The 25,936-nt window shown below is 46.5% G+C and overlaps 1 protein-coding gene across 2 annotated transcripts in view; it reads right to left on the minus strand.

The window, feature by feature from the left end:
• Positions 1-326: 326 nt before the first annotated feature.
• The window catches only part of Acly (ATP citrate lyase), a 48,181-nt gene continuing 22,571 nt past the window's right edge, over positions 327-25,936 (minus strand). For both annotated transcript variants that reach the window (XM_050156748.1, XM_050156747.1), the window contains 15 exons: positions 24,955-25,096; positions 24,517-24,685; positions 22,309-22,413; positions 19,177-19,373; positions 17,888-17,969; positions 16,456-16,566; positions 10,964-11,091; positions 10,268-10,361; positions 9,146-9,300; positions 5,956-6,106; positions 5,629-5,772; positions 3,386-3,499; positions 2,449-2,531; positions 2,144-2,220; positions 327-1,291 (listed from right to left, as the gene is read on the minus strand). In XM_050156748.1, the coding sequence (XP_050012705.1) occupies positions 1,197-1,291; positions 2,144-2,220; positions 2,449-2,531; positions 3,386-3,499; positions 5,629-5,772; positions 5,956-6,106; positions 9,146-9,300; positions 10,268-10,361; positions 10,964-11,091; positions 16,456-16,566; positions 17,888-17,969; positions 19,177-19,373; positions 22,309-22,413; positions 24,517-24,685; positions 24,955-25,096 (1,847 nt within the window). In that variant the 3' untranslated portion in view covers positions 327-1,196. The remainder of the gene's footprint in view (positions 1,292-2,143; positions 2,221-2,448; positions 2,532-3,385; positions 3,500-5,628; positions 5,773-5,955; positions 6,107-9,145; positions 9,301-10,267; positions 10,362-10,963; positions 11,092-16,455; positions 16,567-17,887; positions 17,970-19,176; positions 19,374-22,308; positions 22,414-24,516; positions 24,686-24,954; positions 25,097-25,936) is intronic.

The following is a 25,936-nucleotide window of genomic DNA, read 5'->3' on the forward strand; positions in this document are numbered from 1 at the left end:
GCCTTTGGGGGTGGGGTCATGACTGGATACATACTGGTATTTTCATTATCCTTTTCTTTTTGAGAGATGGAAGTGGATTTTAAAATGGTAAAACTAAGAGCCGGGGTAGTGGTGCACACCTTTAATCCCAGCTGCGGCCAGCCTGGACTACTTTCCAGAGCCGGGGTAGTGGTGCACACCTTTAATCCCAGCTGGGGCCAGCCTGGACTACATTTCAGAGCAGGGGTAGTGGTGCAAGCCTTTAATCCCAGCTGGGGCCAGCCTGGACTACAGTTCCAAGACAGCTCGGTCTCAAAAGCAGATGACACAGAACAGTACCACGCCACTGTTACTGTATAGTTTATTTAAACCAAACATGATAATACAGAGAGGAGACTGAGGTGGCAGCTGCCCGAATTTTTGTGGGTTACAGATGTAAAACAGCTGTATGAGGCTTTGGACCCACACTTCAGTAACAGACAAATCAGCTGCATAAACACAGAACAAGAGACATGAGACATTTCACAGCTTTTTGCTTGTGTTTCCATTTTAAACACTAGTATGTTACAACTTTACATTTAAGTTACTACGCCACATATGTGTGACAATGGCTAAGGATGCAATGGTTCTATCCCTCCCTGACATAAGAAGACACTGATCCGTAACACAGAACGTATCAGTGGGATACTAAATGAACCCTTAACACATAACACAGAAAAAAAGATCCTTAAAAATCAGATTAATACAGTGTTCTTCATGTTGTGTGAAGATGAACGGGAAGTGGGACACCAGATGTCAGTGGGTCCTACAGACAGACAGTATCTTGAAGTCTTAAAAGTTGCATTCCCTTCCTCCAAAGGAAAAATAAATTTTTAACTAATTAAAAAAAGAAAGCAACATCATAAGGCCCTAGAGAACACTATTCTGAGAATACTTAGAGTCTTCCATACAATAGATACAGCAGGTAGCAGAGCAAATGTCGCAAGTATTGGCTTGGTTTTCAATTTCTATGCTTATATATATATATAAAAAATACTAAGCTTTGTGTGGACTACATGGATACTAGCCTGCAGGTGTTGGTCTTCCATGCCTGTACATCAATGGCTATTTCTGATCCAGGCCCAGCCTATAATGGACTCTGCTTCCAGCTGTCTGTCCGTTCTTACTCAGGAGGGAGCTCTTATCTTCCTTTTATTATAGCAGGGTTCCTGACGCAGTTACATGCTCATGTGCTCCGGAAGAACATAGGAAATATCATCCCATGGGTGACGATACAGGCCCTGCTTCAGCCTCTTCTGATCAAGATAGTGCCCTAAAATGGAGCCGACGCATCTTTCGTTAGTTTCATAAGCATGGTGGCAGGTAGACGATGGGGAGGGAAATCTTTCTGACACACAAATGGGGACACTGGGCTGGTGATGTAGCTCTATGGTAAGGTCCTTGCATAGCAGGTATGAAGCCCTTCCAGGGTTTAACCCTCAGCACAGGGCACAAAAGGCTACAGTGAAGTAGAAAACAAAACCATAAAACAACACACACACTCACACATGCATGCACACATGCGCACTCACACCCACCCCAAAACAGGGCAGGAATTCCAGATTCACTTCATCGGTAGAACAGCTAGACTTGGCAAAAAGGGAACTGCTAGACTGAATTTTACTTTTCTTAACTAGTAAGGGAAACTATTCCCTGTAATAAAAAGAACACAGATAAAGAAGAAGAGTTAGCAAGGCAGTGCTGGCACACGCTTTTAATCACAGCACTCAGGAGGCAGAGGCAGGAAAATCTCAGAGTTCGAGGCCAGCCTGGTACAGAGTGCATTCCAGGACAGCCAGGACTACACAGTGAAACTCTGTCTCAAAAACCCAAAAGAGAGCCAGCCTGGTCTACAAGAGCTAGTTCCAGGACAGGCTCCAAAGCTACAGAGAAACCCTGTCTCGAAAAACCAAAAAAAAAAAAAAAAAAAAAAAAAAAAAAAAAAAAAAAAAAAAAAAAAAAAAAAAAAAAAAAAAAAAAAAAAAAAAAAAAAAAAAAAAAGAAACAAACCCAAAAGAGAGAAAAACAACAAAAAGCATGCTTGGTGATAATGTGACAGGTAAGGCGTTTGCACACAGGAAGTAGTAGAGCTGACACAAAACCCTCAGGCCAGCAGCCAACTCACCAATGAAGCCCATGCTCCTTCCTAGCACAAAGATGCCATTGAGGGCGCCAATGTCAACATACTCATCAGCTTCCTCCCTGAAAGACACAAACAACTTGTACTCACATGACCCTCTTCAGAGACAGCACTCCTACCCAGAGAGCAGTCCTGTAGTTCCAAAGTGGAAAAGTGGGTGCTGTAGGTGGCAGGGCCAGAGGCAACTTTTAATCTCCTGATGCCTCGCCATACTTTCTAAGTCCCCTCACAGTTGGGAGGATCCAGCAACAAGACTCATCCAGAGCTGGAGCAGAGGCTATGATGCTCACCGGGTGAAGGAGCCACAGTTCCTAAGCATGTCCACAAATGCAACGCCAATGAAACCGTCCACATTCAGGATAAGATTTGGCTTCTGGGAAAGCAAAAACATCCAAAGTTTTATCATTTCTCGTTTTCTCTGTTAGTTACGACCACTGTTATTACTACTGTTACAACAACAGTTAATTTTGATAAATAACTTGACTGGACTAAGACCCTCCTAGGAGATCAGTAAAGCTCACGTCCTATCTCTAAGAAGTTTCCAGAGAAGATTTGATATGGAGAGACCTGCTGTGACTGTGGGAAGGTCCACCCACAAGCGAGGAGCCCAAGGGAGGGGACCGAGAGAGCTAGCTGCGAAGGCACGAGCCACTCTCTCCTGCCAGGCCTTCCCTGACACCCCAGCCTGGACCCACTAGAAGTCACCGCATCAATCCTCCCCTGTAATGTGCTTCTGCCCGGTGCTGGGGCAGCAGTGGGAAGCGGCTAACATGATGACATGATGACTAGGAACTTATTTTTTTTCTCACAGGGTTTCTCTGTGGTTTTGGAGCCTGTCCTGGAACTAGCTCTTGTAGACCACGCTGGTCTTGAACTCACAGAGATCCGCCTGCCTCTGCCTCCTGAGTGCTGGGATTAAAGGCGTGCGCCACCACCCGCCTGGCGATGACTAGGAATGTTGAAGCCACTTCCTCCCTCCCCGCCCTGAGATAGGGTTTTTTTCCTGTAGCTTTTGGAGCCTGTCCTGGAACTAGATCTTGCAGACCAGGTTGGCCTTGAACTCACATTGAAGCCATTGTAAAATTACCTATTTGAGCAGTGTGTGGAAAATGGACGGTACCCTCTACTAACAGTGACTTCAAATCCAGCCTGTGCTACAGGAGTCCTTGTCTCGACAGCAAAACAAAACAAAACTCCCTGAAAATCAGAAATCCAACCCTTCGTTACCTTTGAGGTGGTGATCTTCTCCACTTCCAGGGCGTAATCGAGCAGCGGGGTGGCGGGGAAGTGCTGCTTGACAAAGTCTTTGAGGATCTGCACTCGCATGTCCGGGTTGTTTATCTAAGAAGACCGGTTACAGAAACACCCACTCAGACACGGCCGGCAAGTGGACAGAGCTGTGCCTGTCTGATCCTGGAGTCAGCGTGGGGGCCTAACCGCTGTGCACAATTCTGTGTAGCACACCCACAATGACAATGCTGGGAAGTAGAGAGGTTTACAAGTCTCCTTAGGTCTCATTTGAGTCTCAGAACAACCTCTGTAGTGATCCCTTCATTACAAGAAGGGAACCACACCCCCCGAAATGTTCAAGAAGACAGAGGGGCTAAACTCAGCCATTCTTACTCTGTTGCAGGCCTGGCCATAAGCCAGGCTGCCCACCAGCTCTGTCATATGGTCAAGCTATGAAAAAGTTCTGCACATGCTGAGAACGGGGCAACAGTGTACCCCAAAATCTTAGAAAAAGATCCAGAACTGTGACACTGACAAACAGCCATCTTTTATACTGTCTCATCCTGGGTGGGTGGGTGGCTGGCTTATTTTTTTGTCAATAAGTTAGAGTTATCTGTGAAGAGAAACCTCAAGTGAGAAAATGTCTCTATCAGAATGGCCTATAGGTGACTGATGATTGAAGTGGAAGGTTCAGCCACTGTGAGTGGTGCCACCTTGTGGTCCCAGGTTGTATAAGAAAGCCAGCTGATCAAGTCAATAAACAGTGCCCTTCAGTAGCCTCTGCTTCAGTCCCTGCCTTGAGTCCCTGCCCTGACTTCCCTCAGCGAAGGACTGTGACCTAAGAGGACATAAACCCTTTCCCTCCCCCGGTTGCTTTAGACCGGGGCATTTTCATCACAGCAACTGAAACCCTAACTGGATGTCATGGGGCATGCTTTTAATTCCAGGACTTGGGAGGCAGAAGCAGGAGGATCTCCGTGAGCTCAAGGCCAGCCTGAACTACAGAAGGAGTTCCAGGGTAGCCAAGGTGTGGAAGAGAGACCCTGCCTAAACAAACAGAAGAGAAGAGGAGGAGGAGGAGGAGGAAGATGAAAAGGAGGAGGAACCCTAAGACAGAGACCCCACGGCTAACAGAAGGTGAGATGATTCAGACACACCTTAAATCCGAACACTAGTGACCTGAAAGGACACGCTATCAGGACATTCAGATGCCTGTCGGTCCTGCACAGGACCACACTAACTGTTTAAAATACTCTGTCTTTCCCCATAGGTCTATTCCAATTGAACTTGCCTAATATTATTACTTTTCTTTTTTTTAAAAAAAATTATTTATTTATTATGTAAACAACATTCTGTCTGTGTGTATGCCTGCAGGCCAGAAAAGGGCACCAGACCTCATTACAGATGGTTGTGAGCCACCATGTGGTAGCCGGGAATTGAATGCAGGGACCTTTGGAAGAGCAGGCAATACTTTTAACCACTGAGCCATCTCCTCAGCCCATATTATTACTTTTCTGAACCAAGTATGTCAAGTGTATCTGTCTGGCTTGCTTTAGCCAATGAAATGTGGGTAAAGGGCCAGAAATGGATTGGTGGGTTAAGGCACCTGCCACCAAGCCTGACAACCTGAGTTCTAGCCACACTGTGGAAGGGAAGACCTGACTCCAATAGGTTGTCCTCCGACTGTCACAACCAAAGTCACATAGAGACCAACCCCAGTGAGGATAAGCACAAACGACAGAACAGCCACAGCCAACCCCCGGCAGGTACAGTGACTGAGATTTGTGTAACATGAAGTACTACCTGGTAGAAGGCAATGAACAGTTCTCCTTCTTGATCTTGGCTCCTTCTCCTACAAGTTCATTTGGAAAACTGAATGAACTAAGAACCCTTAGGGTCATCAACCTGTATTATGATCGGGAAAGAGTCACCTTGCTTTTGGTATCTGTCTCTATATCCCAAGAAATGCACTGGGGGATCAAGAGCTTGAGTGTTTCTTTCTTGGTTTTATTTTCATTTTAGGTGCAAAAAGTGTTCTGCCTGCACGTATGTGTGTGCACCACCTGCGTGCTGGCATCCAGAATCCAGAAGAGGGTACTGGGAACTGAACCCAGGTCCTCTTTAAGAGCAGCAAGCACTCTTTAACTGTGAAGCCATCTCTCCAGGCCCAAGTGTTTCTACTTGACTGACAATCTCTTGTTACTACCCATTCCAAGACCTTAGCGGGAACAACAACTCACCGATTTTACTCGGTGGCCAATGCCCATGATCAGTTTTCCTTCCTTCTTCATCTTGTTCACAAATTCCATGGGAATAATGCCGCTGTCAAACGCTTTACTGAACATCTTCGCTGCTGCATCCAAGGCACCTCCAAATCGATCTCCCTGCAGGAGAAACAAACCCACACTGCCCTGAGTGTGATGGTTTTCCTAGCCTTGCAAACCAACCCAGGACCCCTGGAACAGCATCTGGTCTGGGGACTTATACTCAGGGGCTCCTAGAAGGAGCCTTCTGCACTGAGGCAGCGTGACCCCAGAGTTGTTACCTCGCGGGAAGAGCAGACTTACAATGGTGAGCAGCCCTGATGTGAGGCTGGAGACCAGGTCCTTTCCAGCCCGAGCACAGATGATGGTGTTGTGGGCCCCAGAGACAGCTGGCCCGTGATCAGCCGTCACCATCAGACACATCTCAATGAACTGGCAGGAATACTTGGGCAACCTAGAGGAGGGCGCACAGAGGGGGCAGGAAGAAGAGTTGGAACAAAGTCCAGGAGCTGTGATGACAAGGGCACACTTGTTTCCACAGCCTGGTTCTACTGCCAATTCCAAGTAAAACCACTCCTGATTCCCGCACTGCAGAACACGATGTTCATCACCAAACTACCCTCCTGTCCATAAAAGGTTTCTGAATGTTCAACGACCAAAATTTCCAATCAAATTGCAACGAATCGGCAGTGCTTGCCCATGTTGCTCCGCGTGAGGTCATTGCAGCCTTAGTTCTGAATACATAATCCACACCCTGTGCTGTGCACAGGCTGCCCTACTGTGCGACGCCAACAAATGCTGCCTGAAACCCTTGGCTCTGACTTGAGGCTGTGGAACATCATGAACTGCTGTTTTCACTGTATAGATAAGAACTTTCTCCCCTTAAGAGGCATATATGCCAGGCGGTGTTGGTTCATGCCTCTAATAACAACACTTGGGAGGCAGAGGCAGGCAGATCTTTCTGAGTTTGAGGTCGGGCTGGTCTACAGAGCTAGTTTTAGGACAGCCAGGGCTACAGAGAAACACTGTCTCAAAAAAAAAAAAGAAAGAAAGAAAGAAAATATACTTTTAAATATAGAAAAGAGAGACATTTAATATTCTTCTCCCATCATCCCTAGTACATAAATACCAACAAGCGTATCTTTGCATTGTGTTATGTCAAAATGTTTGACTTTAAAAATTGTTGCTTGAGTTCCATAAAAAATTGTTAAATCAATTTTAGTTTGGGATTAAGATGGAATTTCCAACAATTTCTGAGTGTCATTTCATTCATATCTTAATAAATAAAGCGTGCCTGAGAATCAGTAAAGTAAAACAGCCACACTGGCCAGCCTTACAGACACACACTTTAATCCCAGCAGAGGCAAGGATGGCCAAGGCCACATAGTGAGACAATCTCACTAAGCAAATAAACAATCAAATAAGGTACAGAGCCGTTAAGAAAATCACCCAACCAACATATACCTTTGGCATCTTCATGCATGCTATTAGCCGGGGATCGCAGTTTCCCCACACCCGCTGCGTGAGTGTCCTGGTCTGGCAGCTGGCCTCCTCACACAGATCTAACACAAGCTGGGGTGCAGCCCAGTGGTATAGTGCTTTCCCGGCATGCAGGAAGTTCTGGGCTTGGCCCCCAGTGCCATAAAACAAACAAACCATAAACGAAACGTTTATGGCAGAGGCTTGGAGGAAGGAGGGGTCTGCCCCTCCCTCCAGGTCTTTTGGGTTCCAGGGGCCAGCCTGCTTGCTGAGGAGTCAGTGCGGGACCCCGAGGCAGGATCTCTCATTGAAGCAGAAGCTCGCCATTTCAGTTAAGACTGGCTAGCCAGTGAGCTCCTGGGGTCCCCCACATATTCCCTTCTCCCCTAGCACTGGGGCTACAGGATACTGCAACTACGCCCAGCTAGGGATTCGAATTCAGGTCCTCTGGCTTTCACAGTAACTGCTGTTACCAACTGAGTCATCTCCCCAGGCTAAGACCGAATTCTTTACACAAAAATAAACAAGCAAATTATCTCATGAATATATAAACTTGTTCTTGTCTTTAATGAGTGGTCAAACTATACGTATAACAGAAAATTTTTTTTAAGGTTACTGTTTTGCTTATAAATTCGCAACACTTATATTTAAAAACACACATAGAGGAAACTGATGTTAAGAATTATAAAAGATTTATGCTGAACTAGTCTAAATACCAAAGAAGTAGAGGCAGCTGCACGCTCATTTTTAGACCCACTTAATATCACCTGACAAAGACAATTTTGTTTAACATACCTCATTAAAGGCTAAGAACGCTTTTGGAGTTTCGCTAGAGCACCATTTACGGACACTTAGCACATTGTTACTTAACCCTCATGCTGATAAGTTATAATTAAACTTTTCTTTTTTTTTTTTGAGACCTCAAGTTTGCAAATAGTGACGTGAAGACTTATAATTACTGGCCTTAGTTTAGGGTTTCCCACAACTAGCTCTTATAACTTAACCGGGTTTTTTTTAAATCTACATTCTGCCATGTGGTTACCTCTCCTCTGTACCATATGACCGACAAGAACTGTTTTACAATAAATTCATTATCAGTAAATATTTGATTTGTATAGCTATTTTATAAATCTATACACCTGGAATTACAGAAAAACTTTATGGGTGAGGCTGGGTATAGTGGTGCACTCCTTTAATACCAGCATATGGGAGGCAGAGATGATGGATCTCTTGAGTTTGAGGCCAGCCTGTTGCACATAGTGAAACCCTATTTCAAAAAGATGAAAAAAAGGTCAAAAAAAAAAAAAAAAGTGGGCGAAGGGGGAAAGTTTAAGATGCCTTAGTGTTCAGCTTGAGCTATACAAATCTGTTACAGAAGGGAGATGCACCCCGCCCTACACATCCTGTAGTATCAATCTACCCACTAATGATCAAGGGCCAAGTCTGGAAACTGGGGATGCAAAAGTCCACTGAGAAACCTGCTCAGGCGCTACACCCTGAGTTTGTCCAGAAAAGGCCTAGACCATGACTGCAGCACTTCTGCAGGCAAAGGCAGAACAGAACCCAAGGCTTCCACATGAAGATCCGTCCAGGGCTGTGCGGTCAAGTCTGCTGCCTTGTCAGCCTCAAGGGAAGACTAACCTTGGGAGTCACGGAAAACACGTACATCTACAATTCAGGCTGATGAGAGAGAAGATTTGCCAAGAGGAAGTAAGCACATCTAGGGCTACTCTGCAGCTTCACTGAGGTGCACTGGGTAAGCTCACATCTGTCCAGACTCCCTGCTGACCTTGAGCTCACTGTAACTGTCCCATTTCTTTAAAAGGTCTCAAGGCCTCTCCTGAGGCCACTCGCTTTCCCTTTCCTGATTTACAGTGAACTTGCTGTCCTTTCAGTTAGTCTGTGGCCACATTATTGATGACACTCCTCAGTCTGCCCACCCCTACTCCTGCATCCATCCGAGTTCAGGGGCTCTGAACCCAGTGCCCTACCACCCCTGCCCATCATGCCTCACCTTCTCTGGAACCAGAGGAGACCAAGGACACCACCAATGCCCATCTCTTCCTTGAAGACCTCAGTGATGGGCATGCCTGCATAAATGAGCTCCTGTCCTCGCTCATCACAGATGCTGGTCATGAATGAGGCAGGTTTGCGGATCAAACCCAGCTCCTAAGTAGACACAGGGACAAAGAGACATAGGATTATAGTGACCATCAGATACTTTTTTTCCAAGATAGCTATCTATGCTCTCAGAAAAAAAATGTCCCAGGAAAGTATTGGCCACTCCGAAAGTTAAGCAGCAATAAATACCCAGAGAAACTCTTTTCAACAAGCAGTGGCCAGCAAGGTGTAATGGTGCACACCTTTAATCCCAGCACCCAGAAGGCAGAGGCAGGTAATCTCTGAGTTCGAGACCAGCCTGGTCTACAGAGCTAGTTCCAGGACAGGCTCCAAAGCCATAGGAAAGCATTTCTTAGAAGTAGCTGTCCAGACACAAAATTGCTGGGTCACGAGGCACCAACACTTTCCTTTTTTTTTTTTTTTTTTTTGAGACAGGATATTATATACCCCAGGCTGACCTCAAAACTCTCTAAGTAGCCAGAGAATGACCATGAACTTTGACCCTCCCGCCTCTCCTCCCGAATGCTGGCTCCAAGCACCTAGAAGCTGACTCCTTCTGACCATCAGGTAAAACACATGTGGGGCCACGCTGCCCCTTCTGTCACCTGACCTGGAAACAAAAGTGGGGACAGCTCTAGCATACAGTGCATGGGATCCAGGTGGTAACCAGAGAGTTTTCTGCTGTTTCTCTGATGGAGAAGCTAGGCATGGCTGCTCTAAATAGCTGGGAAGAGGTCTGGATTCCAGGAGCTCAAACCAAATCACCTTAAAACCCAACAACTTAGAGCTGGGCATGGTGGCACAAGCCTCTAATCCCAGCACCCAGAAGGCAAAGGCAGGCAATATCTGAGTTTTGAGGCTAACCTGATCTACGCAACAAGTTTTAGGACTGTGGAGATCATGTCTTAAAAACAAAAACAAGACAAAATTAAAACAACAACCACCAAACAAACAAAACCCACCAAAAAAAAAAAAAAATTATCTTAGCCCTCCAAGGGGCACCCATGACACTTACCCTGGCCCAAGAGTAGTCCATGGGCACTGTTGGAGGTGGCACTTCCTGAGCAGGTACAATGGCTCCTTTGGCCACAAGATCTTCATACACGGACCTGGGGGTGGAGGTGCAGGGAGAGGGAGAGGCAGGAAATGTCATTGTTCAGGTAGATATTGTTATTCCAGGCTCTATCCCCGACACTGCAGGCGTCTTCAGTTGTCAGGACTCTACTCTTACCAGCTGGATCCCAAGAACTAAACACTTATATCCCAGACTGTTCTCCCTCCCACCCCTTTAGTGCTCCTTTATGGATGAGGTTTCATAGGAAGCTGAATCTGGGGGCAACAGGAAGAGAGACAAGAATAGTCAAGGCAGGTTCAGGAGGTAGAAATAGAATGTGACCGTTCAGTAACTCTACCAATCCAGTGACACTCAGGTTGACACCTTTAAAACATGCCCAAGTCCAATGACTCTCATTTACAACCGCCAGCAACAAGCCAAGCAGATGGCCTCAGAAACCAAATGACTGCCCTGATTGGCCTGGACCTGATGCTTTTAAACTAAAACAGAACAAAGGCCGAGAAAAGGATGGCTTTCCTGACGGTGCATTTGTACCCAAGAGGAACCAAGAATATCTGGACGCCCCTGTGCCAGGGGGCTGTTGTCCTTAGGAAGGACCAGGAGAGGTGGAGAGACCACATCCTGCCCACTACTTACTGAATGATTTCTCCAAGTTCATCGAAGCTTCGGGGCACAAACACTCCTGCCTCCTTCAAGGCCTGGTTCTTGGCTACTGCGGTTTCAGAAGCCTGGTTGGCACAAGCTCCAGCATGACCAAACTGGACCTGGGAAGCAGAGCACAGCAGCGTTACTGGGCTTGTTACGCCTCCAGGAAAGGACAAAGGCTCCTGGGAAACATTAGCACTGATGTCAGGGTGGCCTGTGCCCAATACTTCACACGGGCTCCTTCATACATGCACAGTGTATGCTGGGGCCAGGATACAAGGCTGTTAGTCCAACTCCAAGATCACCCTCTTCATATGAGCCATGTTTGGTATCCCTGGGGCAGCGGGCGGAGGAATGGGAAGGAGGCTTAGCGCTCAGCAACAAGTGAAGTTACAGCCGTGAGCTCAGGAGAGCTCACGTGGAAGCAGAGACGTCAAGCTGTTTAAGAAGTCGGTTTCACATCCCTGTAGAACAGTCAGCAACTGCTGCTCCTGTCTGGCCATGGCTCGGAGGAAGGTGTGTGTCCAGTGAAAGAGGAACGCGAGGAGAGAGAAAACCATCAAACAGCTCTGTGGGGGACAGCAAGACGGCTCAGGGGGTACAAGTGCCTGCCACCAAGCTCGGCAATAGTGGAAAGAGCTGACTCCTACAAGTTGTCCTTTTACCCTCATACGTAGGTCATCACACACACACACACACACACACACACACACACACACACACACACGCTCACACTAAGTGGAATAACTTTTTGTTTTTTAAGAGCTAGATGGGAATCAAGCAACTGGGGAAATAAATTAATCTACTGAAACAGCTGGTGTAAAACTCCGACTTAGGATGGAACACGGTGAGCAACTGTACTAGCATACAATCTGTCTGTACGACCAAAGCTCTCCCTGCACCAAACACTTTCTAAGAGCTTCCTCATTTGATGATCTTTCTGGAGCCTACTAGTGCTTCCTCGAGGACCAAGTAACTGGCCACAGTCACACAGGTAAGGCGTGGTAGCACTGGAATCCAGGCAGTTTTGGTCCCAGTCAGTGTTCTTGCAGATTTAAATAATCAAAAGAGGCTTTAGGGATGAGGTTTGTTAAAAAGGCTAACAATGCCTTCTCTGTAGGACTTCCTCTGCCTGCAGGCCTGCCTGCCTGGTGCAGGGCTGGGAGGGGCAGATTCCGTTTGCCCTCAGAAACTCCTGGGCTGGAAAGTTAAGCAGGATTTTTTAACTGGAGACCCCCTGCTGAGCTGCCGGGTGTGGGTTGACCTTGAATTCCAGGGCTCAAGCAATTCTGCCTCAGCAGCCTGCGCTTACCTTCACGTCTGACTGCACACATCTTTAAATTATGCATTTCCCAAAAAACTAAAACCCAAGATTCTAAAGGGGAAAAAGAATACACAGACAGCATTTCCCTGATTTAAAGCAGTCCTCTCTCCAATGGGCTGGGTGTTGGCTTTGAAAACTGTGTTTTGAGAACCACACTTGTAAAAGTGCCTCTTTAACAAGGCCCCATTTCTAGTTCGTGTTTTTTTAAAAAGATTCTTTGTTTTTTAAGTATATGTATTTTTAAAGTCTATTTTTTATGTATATGAGTATTTATTTAACCCGCATGTAAATATGTGCGCCACTTGCATGCAGTGGCCAGAAGAGGGCAGCATGACCCCATAACTAGAATTAGAGAGGGCTATCAGAGGTCATGTAGTTAGTTGTTGGAAACTGAACCTGGGCAGAACAGTCAGGGTCAGCTCTCCAGACACAGCCCTTCACTATTTCATCCAGCAGCTGCCTCCGGTGTGCCAATTAGTGGGCATTCCCTTCTCTGAGATTAAGAGACTGACCTGCTCAAGAGTTCAAGATCGACCGACAGCCACTGTATTAGTCAATATTTGTGTAACCTTGTAGTGTCATACAGGAATTTAAATTCTAAAACTTAAAGCACTTTGAGGTCACGCACTCCCCACGAACGAAGAGCAGTGCCAGCAAGGTCCAAAGAATGAGGTGCTGACCCCTTGGACGCATCCTTGGCATGGTCAGGACAGGGAGAAGCAGGCAGAGAGAAACAAAGAGAAATGGAATTACTTCGGGAGGGAAGGTCTAGGAGGCAGGAGAATGACAGGCAGCTTCCCAAGCAACTGGTTAATGCCAGCACTCAGGAGGCAGAGGCAGGCAGATTTGCCCGAGTTCGAGGTTAGCCTGGCATACAGAGTGAATTCCAGGACAGCCAGGGCTACACAAACTCTGTCTCGAAAAACAAAAACTAAAACCAAAAAAGGAAGTGGTTGGAAGGAAGAGTCACTACGGTCCTAAACATGTCAGACCTGTAAAATCACTTCTGTTCTGGCTTTGTGGTGCTAATGTGTTTGTTAGTGTATGTACACATGTGTGCACACATGCATGTCCATGAGGATGTCAGAGACTGGTAATGGGTATCTCCCTCAAACACTCTCTGCCTTATTCTTTGAGACAACAGCTCTCACTGAACCTGGAGAGCACCAATTAACCCAGACTAGCTGGCCAGTGAACCCAAGGATCTGCCTGCCTCCACCTCACCTCCTCTGGGATTACAGGCATGCACTGTTATCTAAGCGCCTTTTTCTTTTTTTTTTATCTAAGCTTTTATGTGGGTGCTGAGGACCAGAGGGCCCAGACTCACTCACTCATCCTTGCACATCGACTGAGCCATCTCCCCAGCCTTTGTTTTGCTTTTTCACCCTGTGACCCCTATTAGCCTTCACTTGCGGTCCTCTGAAACACTGATGTGCCAGTGCTCACTGCAATCACTTTCATTTAAATCATCCCCAACCCAATGCTGCAGCTCTGCAAATGGAGAAACAGATGCACTAACTGCTATGCCAGGTTATAACGCACGAAGAGCTGATCTTAGAACCTGCACCAGTTACCTCTGAAGGGTGGGCTGGATTCTGGACCACCGAATTCCACATAGTTCAGATTCACAAAATATGATATATGATATTTAAAGTTTTCATAATACCCTATCCTAAGACTGACTGCACCTTCTACAGTGGAGATCTACATCACCCTCTCAGGCCTGCTGTCTTCCAATACACAGATATACATGGTGACCATATCCTCCCAGTACAGAGTGGCAGGATGACTCTCCTCCCAATGTGAGCACTAGGCTGTGTCCATCTATCACCATTACAATGTTGCAGGGACTATCCTAGTGCTTCCTTTAAAGCATCTTTGCATTCAGGTCCCCAGGATATGCAGCAGTGGGATTCAGAGATATGCAACTCCAAACAGCCACTTGGAGGTGGGCAGGAGAACCAGAGCTTAGAGGTAAAGAGCTTCGCTGCTGGGCTAGGGAAGTGAGGAGTAAGGCATTTGCCAGCACATAAGGCCCTGGGTTCAATTACCCCTCCTCCATGGCAAAAGCAGCATTGCTGCAGGAAGCCTGGATGGAAGCCAAGCCTTCTATATGTACACCACTGAGGACCCCATAGGCTGCTCCACAATGCTGATAAATTAGTTGAGAAATTGTTTTGTTTCCTTGAGACAGGATCTCACTATGTAGTTCTGACTGTCCTGAAATTCACTATATAGAACAGGCTGGCAAACCTGTCGGTCTCTGCTTCTTAAGTGCTGGAGCTAAAGGCATGCACTACCACACCCAGACTGACAAATAGTTTTATCCTGCATTTTATTTTATTTTTTATTTAATGTATACAAGTGCTCTATCTGCAAGTATACACTTTACGCCAGAAGAGGGCATCAGATTCCACTATAGATGGTTATGAGCCACCATGTGGTGATGGGAACTCAACTAAATTAACTCAAGACCCCTGGAAGAGCTGCCAGTGCCCTTAACCAGTGAGTCATCTTTACTTCTCTGTGTAGCCCTGGCTGTTCTGGAACTTTTTTTTTAATGACTTTTTTAACTTTATTTTATGTGCACTGGTGTGAAGGTGTCAGATCCTCTGAAACTGGAGTTACAGACAGTTGTGAGCTGCCATGTGGGTGCTGGGAATTGAACCCTTGTCTTCTAGAAGAGCAGCAAGTGCTCTTAACCACTGAGCCATCTCTCCAGCCCCCTGCATTTTATTTTTATCATCATCTGATCGACCATCGCCACAACAGAGGATCATCTTAAACTGGAGACCAGGACTCCTCTAACAGGCTCATCACCCCCCTCTCAGCTCTAACAGGCTCATCATCCCCCCTTTCTCAGCTCTAACAGGCTCATCATCCCCCTGTCTCAGCTCTAACAGGCTCATCATCTCCGTCTCAGCTCTAACAGGCTCATCATCCCCCTGTCTCAGCTCTCTAACAGGCTCATCATCCCCCTCTCAGCTCTAACAGGCTCATCATCCCCCTGTCTCAGCTCTCTAACAGGCTCATCATCTCCGTCTCAGCTCTAACAGGCTCATCATCCCTCTGTCTCAGCTCTAACAGGCTCATCATCCCCCTCTCAGCTCTAACAGGCTCATCATCCCCCTGTCTCAGCTCTAACAGGCTCATCATCTCCGTCTCAGCTCTAACAGGCTCGTCATCCCCCTGTCTCAGCTCTCTAACAGGCTCGTCATCCCCCGTCTCAGCTCTAACAGGCTCGTCATCCCCCGTCTCAGCTCTAACAGGCTCGTCATCCCCCTGTCTCAGCTCTAACAGGCTCGTCATCCCCGTCTCAGCTCTAACAGGCTTGTCATCCCCCGTCTCAGCTCTCTAGGAGCTGGACTCGCAGGCACACCACTACTCAATTGCACAGCATGCCATCTTTACTTCTGGGGTGGGCAGACAAATGCTACAGTGTGGATGTGGAGGCAGCAAACTGGTTCTCTCCTCCACCACAACATTCTGGGTGTTAGTATTCAGGCATCTGCTCTGGCTGCCCTTCGGGTTCTGACAGGATACGTAATCAGCTGTGGCCACTGAGAACGCCTCCTGTGCAAATCTATTACGTTCCCTTTCTCTCTGCTTCCCTGTCTCTCCCCCTCTCCTCCCCTCCCTTCATTTTCTCTTCTGCTGCTCCTGTCCCCAGAGGCTGGTCTCCAGCCCCATTCCCTCCATGTCAACTCCACTGCATGACATCTTTCTCTCTTGTTGCTTTTTTTTTAAAAAAATCACAACACTGAGGATTGCACTCAGGTGGTCAGGGTTGAGGACCAAGTCATCTCACAAGCCCAGTACGTCACCTTAACACATCAAGAACAATTCCCTCTCTACCATCTCTCACAGGGTGTCCCTACTTTGGCCTTCCAGTCTAAGCCCAGGCTATATCCTCCCTCGTGTCAGAACTCAGTGTGCCTTGTCTAGGCCTGAACCTGCTGATGGACATGTAGAGCAGGAGTCCAGATGAGGTGACTTCCTGGAGAGCAGAACTCGGGCTCAGCTTTGTAGTCAGTCACACAGCACATGGTACAGGTTTATTGAAGGAATTATCAGCTTAATGTGATGACAGATGGTTCACCTTAGATACCCTCTTCTGCAACCCCATTTTCTACTCAATAATGGCCTGTCCCTCTCATACCTCAGAGGAGAACATGGTGGCACAGGTCCCGATACACCAGCAGACCACTGGCTTGGTGAGGCGGCCCTCCTTGATGCCCCGGCAGATCTTATACTCCTCTGTGCCCCCTATCTGCAAAGGAATGGGAGATGGGAAAAGACCCACAAGTTAGTGCGATCTGCTCCAAGTCTTCCTAGGACCAGCCCAGCCCTACAGCAGGAAGGACTGCTTACATAACACAGAGGGAAAAAATTTAAACAAACAAACAATAATAAAAAGTTAAAAAGCCCACCAAATAATATGAAGTAAAACAATATATACTGTGCACAATCCCAGAGAACATAAGACAACCAAGAGGACCCTAAGAGAGATATACATGAATCTAATCTACATGGGAAGTAGAAAAAGACAAGATCTCCTGAGTAAACTGGGAGCATGGGGAACACGGGAGAGTGTAGAAGGGGAGGGGAGAGGAAGGGAGCAGAGAAAAACATATAGAAAAAAAAAGAAAAGAAAAAGAGATGTAGCCAGAAATAAAGTCTGTTTGGTAGTTTATTTCATTACATAAAAATGGTATCTATTTATCTATCTATCTATCTATCTATCTATCTATCTATCTATCTATCTATCTATTTAAAGTAGGCTATAAAATCAGGGGAACCAAACTTGGGCAACATTATAGATAGTAAGTTTAGTTTCCACCTGAAAAATTCATCCTAGGAGCATAAAGGAATTACAGAAAGATCATACTTGTCTTAAAAGTTCCTGGATGTCCGGGTACGTGATGACATAGAATTAGACCCTTTCAGAAGAACAGTAAGAAATGGACTCACACAACTCTCTTTGAGTTTAAAAAATGCCCTCGCAGAGGCTGGAGAGATGGCTCAGTAGTTAAGAGCACTTAACTGACTCGGAAGACTTGGGTTTAGTTCTCAGCACCCAAATGGTGGCTGATAATCACCTGTAATTCCATTTCCAGAGGATCTAGCATTCTCCCTGATCACTGTAGGCATAAGGCACACACATGGTGTACAGACACATGAAGGCAAAACACTCATATACACAGTACTAAAAAAAAAAAATAAATTCAAGCTGGCAGTGGTGGCACACACCTTTAATCCCAGCACGCAGGAGGCAAAAGCAGGCAGATCTCTGAGTTTGAAGTCAGCCTGGTCTACAGAGTAAGTTCCAGGACAGCCAGGGCTATATAGAAAAACGCTCTTTAAAAAACAAATAAAACAAAAACAAAAGATAGAAAATGCCCTCACTCTCCAGCTATCCTCTCCACCAGGTGGAGACCACGGCAGAGGGAACAGAGTGCCTCCTTCACGGGTGTTTAGTGACACTGGTGCCAACTCTAAGCCCCAGAGCCTCGAAGGATGAATCAGGTCTATCACTTTAAGATATGCAGTGTCAAAAAGTGCTTGGATTTTTAAAAGCACACACAACTCACTTCCCCAAGAACTACAATCATCTTGACTCCTGGAGTGTCCTGGTAACGGAGCACATGGTCCATGAATGTGGAGCCAGGGTACCTGTAGAGAGTCGGGAGAACGGAGGATCAGGAGGCAGCCTCAGGAGGTGGGGGCACATGTGGGAATCACCCTACTACATACAAGGAACACTGATTAGATACAGAAGCTCCAGGCTAGTGAACGCAGATGGGAGGGGCCAGGAACCAGTGGAGCAGACTGGGGGAGTGGAGGAGACAGAACCAGCGAAGTCCAGAGTAGTTAGTTCATTTGGGAGATGTCCCAGAGAACACCTGTGTGGCATTATTTTTTTGGGGGGGAGGAGGGGTTCTGCATAGCCCTGGCTGACCTGGAACTTGCTCTGTAGACCAGGTTAGCCTTGAACTCACAGTGGCCTATTTGAGTGGTTGGAGGGGACCCAGTCCCTGGTGCTGCCTGACTCAGAACTTCAGCAAGGCTTTCCTCACCCAGACAGCCAGTTTGACAGGGTCTGGTAGTCTCAGAGACAGGCAAGGGAACTCCATCTCCCAGAAGTTTTTGAGCCCCCAGCCAGTCGGCAGCAGTGATAACAATGAGCAATGGCTAATGTTTATTATGGACTTTCTGTGCCAGTCATTGCTCTTGTGTTAACTCTAGCGCAGTGGTCCAGTCACTGCTGTGTTAACTCTAGCACAGTGGTCCAGTCACTGCTGTGTTAACTCTAGAACAGTGGTCCAGTCACTGCTGTGTTAACTCTAGCGCAGTGGTCCAGTCACTGCTGTGTTACTCTAGTGCAGTGGTCCAGTCACTGCTGTGTTACTCTAGCACAGTAGTCCCATTAACAAAGTTGAGGATAACTATTATTAACTAAAAGTAACACCTACTGAGCACCTACTAAGTGCTAGGTCCTGTGTTAGCCACTTTACTAGATCTTGCTTGGTCCTCCCAATGACATCATGAGGCATGACATTTACTTTATGCATTTAATATGAACGGTGCTGGAGGGCTGTCCATACAGCCCCCACTGGGAAACTGAGATTGAACCTATTTGCTATGGCCTCAGAACTGGGCCTCTTAACCCCTGTACTCTGCTGCTCCCTCCCTCCCTTCCCACTCGTACACAGCATCCAAACCCTGAAACAGCTTTAAAACACAATTACAGCTTCGATTTTCTGGTCCTGAGATAAGAGGAGTTCCCATTTAATGGCCCTGCATAGCTTTCCTAGGGGCCCAGTGCTCAGGCGTGTTGCTCAGCTAGCCACCTTCACTGTAGAAGATTCCCAGCTCTTACCTGTCCCCACCGATGGCCACACCCTCATAGACACCATCTGTGGTCCGCGAGATGATATTGTTGAGTTCGTTAGACATGCCTCCAGAACGTGAGACGTAGGCCACACTGCCTGGGCGGTAGAGTTTGGAGGCCAGGATGTTGTCCAGCATCCCACCAGTATTCCCAATCTTAAAGCATCCGGGCTTGATGCCCCCAACCTGCAGAGGCAGAAGCAGCAGTTAAGAACACAGGGTGCAGGAGGAACCACAAAGCCCCACTCTACCTGCCCTGTGCCTCTGGCCTGGGTGCAAAGTGGCTGAAAGAGTCACACTCACCCATGAAGAACCTCTCCTCTCTCTTAGAAGATATTGCAAGGTTTGTGTGTGAAATGTGGCTCAGAGTTTTAGATCCGTGTACTTAACATTAAGTTGAATCCCCTACTTTATGGTCACAGCACCAGCAAAGATATTCCACACAGCTGGGTTTCTCAGTGCACAGCGACATCTTGCTTATAACACAGCACTCCTTTCTCATCACAAAAGTCCTAGCTTTAGGGATGGTGACACAGCAGCCTCTTACCCAGCATGTATGAGGCCTTCAGGGAATCACTAGCACTAGGGGGAAAAAATACTAGCTCCTATTTTCTTTTCTTTTTTTGAGACAGATCATACAACGCAGCCCTGGTTAGCCTCAAACTCATTATGTAGACCAGGCTAGCCTTGAACTATCAAAGATCTGCCTGCTTCTGGCTCCCAAGTACGAGATTAAAGGTGTCACCACCACCACCACGCTCAGCCTTCGCTTCAAACTTTTATTTAAATCTATTTATTTTCATTTTATGTCTATGGGTATTTTTATCTGCTCCGTATGCACACACTGCCTGCAGAGTCGAGAAGACAGTGGCAGATTCTTCTGAACTGGGGCTACAGAGATTGTGAGCTGCCACCCGGGTGATGGAAACAGAGTCTGTGTCCTCTGCAACAGCAACAAGTGCTCTAACCACCTAGCATCTCTCCAGCCCTAGTTTCAATGTTTTATACAACAATTAAGTTAAAACAATGACAGCAATTTGTTTGACTGTGAAGCTGTAAGTCAAAAAGAAGCCCCAGGATAGCCCCCCCACCCCCTTGGCTTATATAATTAAAGGAATAAATAAACACTGTATTATGGCTACATATAAGAACAGAAACATTAAAAACAAGTATCTGCCCATTAACTACTTGTATATTTTGTTTTTATTTTCTTGGTTTGTTTTCAAGACCAGGTTTCTCTGTGTAGCTTTGGAGCCTGTCCTGGAACTCGCTCCGTAGACCAGGCTGCCTTTGAACTCACAGAGATCCGCCTGCCTCTGCCTCCAGAGTGCTGGGATTAAAGATGTGCACCTCCACCGCCTGGCTCCATTAACCCCTCGTAACTATGAAGTTGTAAGACTGTGAAGAAGCCCTTTAAAAACTGGGGGCCGGGAGGCTAGAGACTTGGTGGTTAAGAGCACTCCCGAAAGAATAAAGAGCGTGGTTTAGTCAGTGTTGTAACAGCTAGGCATTACCAGCTGATTCCTGTGACCCCAACACTGCAGGAGACTAAGGCAGCAAGATCACTGAGGCCAACAAAACTTAAAAGCTCCAGGTCCGGGGGGAGGGGACCTGAATAGGGTGGGGAGTGACAGTGAATCCTTGACACTCACTCTGGCTTCACATACACATATCATAAACCACCCCTACCATATACACAAACACACACACACACCCCACACACAAAACAAATAAGTAAATAAAACTTAAAACTAACTGAGGTTTGGCAGTGTGACTCAGCAAGTACCCTTGCTTGGTGTCAATGGTCCTGGGTTCCATCCCTAGCATTTCAAGTAAAATAAAATAAAATTAAATAAATAAATAAGTGAAAAATCTACCTGGGAATTGTTACCACAGCAGCAGGTATTTCTGACAACTCAAACCCAGGATAGTCAATACGCAAGTCTGGGCTAATGAGACGGCTATGCAGATAAAACTGTTTGCCTCGAGTTTGGCAATCTCAGTTCAATACCTAGAAGCCACGGTGAAAGGACTGAACCAGAGCCGTCCTCTGATCAACAAACGCACACCACGGCACATGTGCCCCCTGCACGCCCTCTGTCCAATGATCATGAAATAAATGACTTAAGGAATAAAAAGGGAGGGTCACTGACATGATCAGTGTGTAATCAGGCCTGACCAAGTGGTAGGCGGACAGAGCCAATGCCACAAGGTTGCCCTCTGACCCCTATATGTGCACTTTGACATGTGTGTGTGCAGTTGTGCACATACATACGCACATAATAAATAAGTGTAATAGAAAAATCAGGGGAGCTTCTAGGATGAAGACAAGATGAACTGCCACCATTCATAACGTACACCAGTCCAGCCACTCCACTCTGTATGGCATTTCCTCAAAATATAAAAAACAGAATTACCACATGAGCCAGTCACACTACTCTAAGTCAGCATACCACAGAGGCACTTACTTGTGCATCAGTGGCTACTGCTGCACTGTTCACAATAACGGAGTTATGAAAACAACCTAGGTGTTCGTCAAGAAGAATGGCCAAGGAAAATGTGGTACATGCACACAATAGAATCTTTTTCAGCCATAAAGAACAGAATTATGTCATCTATAGTGAAATAAACACAACTGGAGATAATCGTACTAAGTGAATTAAGTCAGCTGCAGAAAAACAAATATCGCATGCTTTCTTTCTTTTATATGAGTACACAAATCCATACACATACAGATGACAAGGTAAATAAACACTAAACTGTCAAGGGTAAGGAGGGGCCTAATGAGGGCCGGGGAGGGAAGACATGGCCAGGATTTTGCTCAAAATACATTATATACTTAAATGAAAATGGATTGAAGTAATCCAGTATAATCAAATAAAAAGGTTATTAATAACAACAGAAGCGAGCTTCCTATTGGCATGGTAGATCATGCCTCTAATCCCAAGGATCAGGAGGAAGATTATCATAAATTCCAGGCCAGTTTGGACCAGAGTAATAACCCTGCCTCAAAACAACAACAAAAAAACCAACCAAACAAAAAACCACCACCACCAAACAAACAACAAAACAGTATGCTTCCTGCAGCCTAAGGAAGACTTCTGGAGTAGTGGACACTCACCGTGGCTGGCCCAATGATGGTCACTCCCTTCTGATCAGCCTTCTTGATGAGCTTCCGTGTAAGAGCCTCAGGGATGCCTTCTGCTATGATGGCTATGGTCCGGATCTAGAGGATTAACAAAGCCCCTTCTATGAGCATTTCACCTTAGTTAGAAATGAGGCCCTAGGTCCAGGGGCCCCATTCAGGTTTCAAGAACAAAGTAAGGTGAAGGCAATGCATCTTCTCCCTCCCACGGGCCTCAGGGCCTACTCTAGTCACTTCAGACTCCTCTCAAAAGGAGACGCATCGGGTCAGTCAGATAGCTCAGCAGGGAAATGCACCTACTACCAAATCTAATGACCTGAGTTTGATGCCAAGAACAGATAGAAAAGAATGAGAGAACTGACTCCTGCAGATTGTCCACATGCACACCACACAGACAGAGAGTAAGTATTAACAAAAGGCACAGCAGTGGATGCCCAAACAAACCTCCATGGACACACAACGACTCTGTGCGCGAGCAGATACAAATGCTTCCAAATCTCTGCTAGTCTGTAGCTCCATTCTCTCACCTAGACCCTCAGACCCAACTGATCCCTACCTGCCTTTCCTCCTAAGTACCCAATGAGTCCTCTCTATCCTTACAGGAAGTGGCCAGCTCACAACAGAAATAAGCTGATCCCATAGTTACCCAGATGAGGCTAAAGGAATGGGAAGATCTAAGAACCATCTCTTTGGATCTGGACCGTCTATAAAGGGTCAAGATCATATTTTAGGCTTCGTGGGTCTTGTGGTCTGTTTGGCATGCACAATACATAAATGAAAGCAGTGGGTGCATTTTAATAAAACTTTATTTATGAAAATGGATGGGGTTACACTTTGCCCTGTGTTGTTTTTGCTCCACTCATAAACTAAAATAACTGGAATCAGACAATTAAAAAACAACAACAAAAAAAATCTTGGTCTATAAGGAGCTTCACAAATCACAGAAGGCAAATTCTACAACAGAAAAAAAAGGGAGGAAAGATAGGTTACTTTGGCCACTAACAGGACACAAATGGCCTGCCAATTATTTCTAAGTTTGTTTTAGTCTGTAACCAAAGACACGTAGATTAAACAGAACACCAATTCACTACACAACTGGTGTTGGCAAGAAGAACCTGGAGCTGGTGGTATGATATGCCTTTAATCCATGTACTTGGAAGACAGAGGCAGGAGGATCTCAGGCCAGCGAGGGCTAGTTAATAAGAATGTGTCTCAAAACAAAACTGGAACTCCTACTGATGGAGGTTTAGACCATGAAAGTTCTGGAAGCCAGTGTGTTAAAAGTTTCCAACTGGCCATTCTGATGTGGCAGGTCAACTTCCTCTTTTTTTTTTAATTTAATTTTTTTTTTTTAAAGATTTATTATATATACAGTGTTCTGTCTGCATGTATGCCTGCAGGCCAGAAGAGGGCACCAGATCTCATTACTGGATCTGGACCAGTATATAAAGGTTGTGAGCCACCGTGTGGTTGCTGGGAATTGAACTCAGGACCTCTGGAAGGGCAGGACCTCTTGAAGTTACTGTCTGTAACTCCAGTTCCAGAGAATCTAGCCCCTTCACACAGACACACATTCAGACAAAACATCAATGAACATAAAAATAAATAAACAAGGGGAAAAAAGGAATACATGCACATGTCAACCCAAGATGCTTGTGAGAAACTGGAAGGAACAAAAATGATTTTGCCAACCTATCCACTGGTACAGAAAGAGGTGTGGAGAGGGGATACTGAAACCTGGTGACCATGCTTCTGAGAAAGGGGATGTGGAAGTATCCACTTGCTTTTTACTCCCTAACATCTGTTCTGAAATAACATATAATACCCTACAAGAAAGCTCTTCTGGGGGACGGTGCTGGGGATCAAACCCAGGGTCTTACATTTGCTAGGCAGGTGCTCTGCCTCTGAACTACACTCAGCCCAAGAAAGTGCTTTTGATCCTGTTGTTCAAGTCAGTCTGGGAGGCAAAGAGCTGGAATGGCTCACTGGTGACCCAGTAAAGCAGCCACTGCTCACGCTGAACTCTTAGGTCCCTGCCGAGAAGTACAAGTCTCCAAGCACCTTCGCCCAAACCCTCGCCTCTCCCAATTCCCAAGTCCTCCGTCCCAAGTGACCATGACTGTGAATTCCGTTCAGAAGTTCGTTCTGACTCCCCACCCAGATCTCCCAGCGCCCAGGATCTACCTGCGCATAGCTCATGGTCTCCATGGTGCTGTCATAAGCGGACCGCAGAGAGGCGAAGTTAATCAGCACATCAACCTCCGGGTGCTTTTTCATGGCATCAGCCATGTTCTTGAAGACAGGGATCAGGATTTCCTTGTGTCCCCAGTAAAACTTCTGCTTGTGATCCCCACTGAAGGAAAGAGGAAGAGTAAGGACACCCCAATTCATTAGGTCTGGGGAGGGGGAAACTGAGTGAAGGAACCTCCTCCCTAAGAGAGGCAAGGTCTGTGTTCTCAAAAAGGGCCCCCAGGAACATGGACTGTCCCAGTCTCTGGGATGGGCAGATCCCTCCACTGCAAACACTGGAGGGAGGTATGGGGTTAACTAACTCCCGAGCTTCATCTAAAGATGAGCATCCCACTGAGCCACTTCTGGGCACCTTGCCTTGGCATGACTCACGTGAAGGGGTAGACCATGGCAGCCACTGAGGGCTCATCTCGAGAGCACACGTAGTCGAAGTCCAGCATGCCTTGCACTGCCCGGGTCTGCATGCCCCACACGATAGCCTTGGTATGGCGGCTGAAGAGGGTGGCACTCTTTCCTAAGTGGGCAAAGACACAGCGAGTGCACCCAGAACACACACCTTAGGAGACCCACGGGGGCTGCCTACCCAAATCCCCATGCTGCGTGTCCAGTTTGGGAGCTCTTCAAAACAGCAAACAAATGTTAATGTAACAAACTCTGAGAAATTTGCCTTGAATTTTTCTAGGTGGAAGCAGCAGAGAGAGCAAAAATATCTAATGAGACCTGTCTGGCTAGAGAACAGACCCATGGTGAACAGGAAAGGATTCCCACACAGAACAAGAGTTCCACGGCTGCAGATGCCTGAGAGTTCTTACAGGGCACACTGAATGTCCCAGGTGAGCTAAAGGAGTACTTAATAAAATTTATTTTCATTATTTTGTGTTTAAATGCATTTATTTTATATCTTATGTGTTTTGTCTCTACATATGTCTGCGCAACACATGTGTTTCTGGTGCCCATTGAGGCTAGAAGAGGGTACTGAATCCCCTGAGACTGGAGTTACAGGCAGCTGAGCTGCCATGTGGGTGCTGGGAATTGGACCAGGGTGCTGGGAATTGGACCAGGTTGTCTGGAAAAGCAGCCAGTGCTCTTATGACAAGCCATCTCTCTGGTTCCGTTTGTTTTTTGAAACACTATGTTGCTCTGGTTGACACACACCATGCTATGTAGACCAGACTGGCCTCAAAGTCACAGACACCCGCCTGCTTCTGCCTCCCAAGGGCTGGTAATAAAGGTGTATGTCACCACGCTCAGCTGTTCTTTAGTTTAAGCTACTTTTGATGTGCATAGGTGTTTGTTTGCCAGCATCTAAGTGCAGTGCCTGTAGAGACCAGACAAGGAATCGGATCCTCTCTAG

Source organism: Alexandromys fortis, unplaced genomic scaffold (genome assembly GCF_014885135.2).
Source record: "Alexandromys fortis isolate MF-2015 unplaced genomic scaffold, M_Fortis_MF-2015_v1.1 scaffold_31, whole genome shotgun sequence".
NCBI lineage: Eukaryota > Metazoa > Chordata > Mammalia > Rodentia > Cricetidae > Alexandromys > Alexandromys fortis.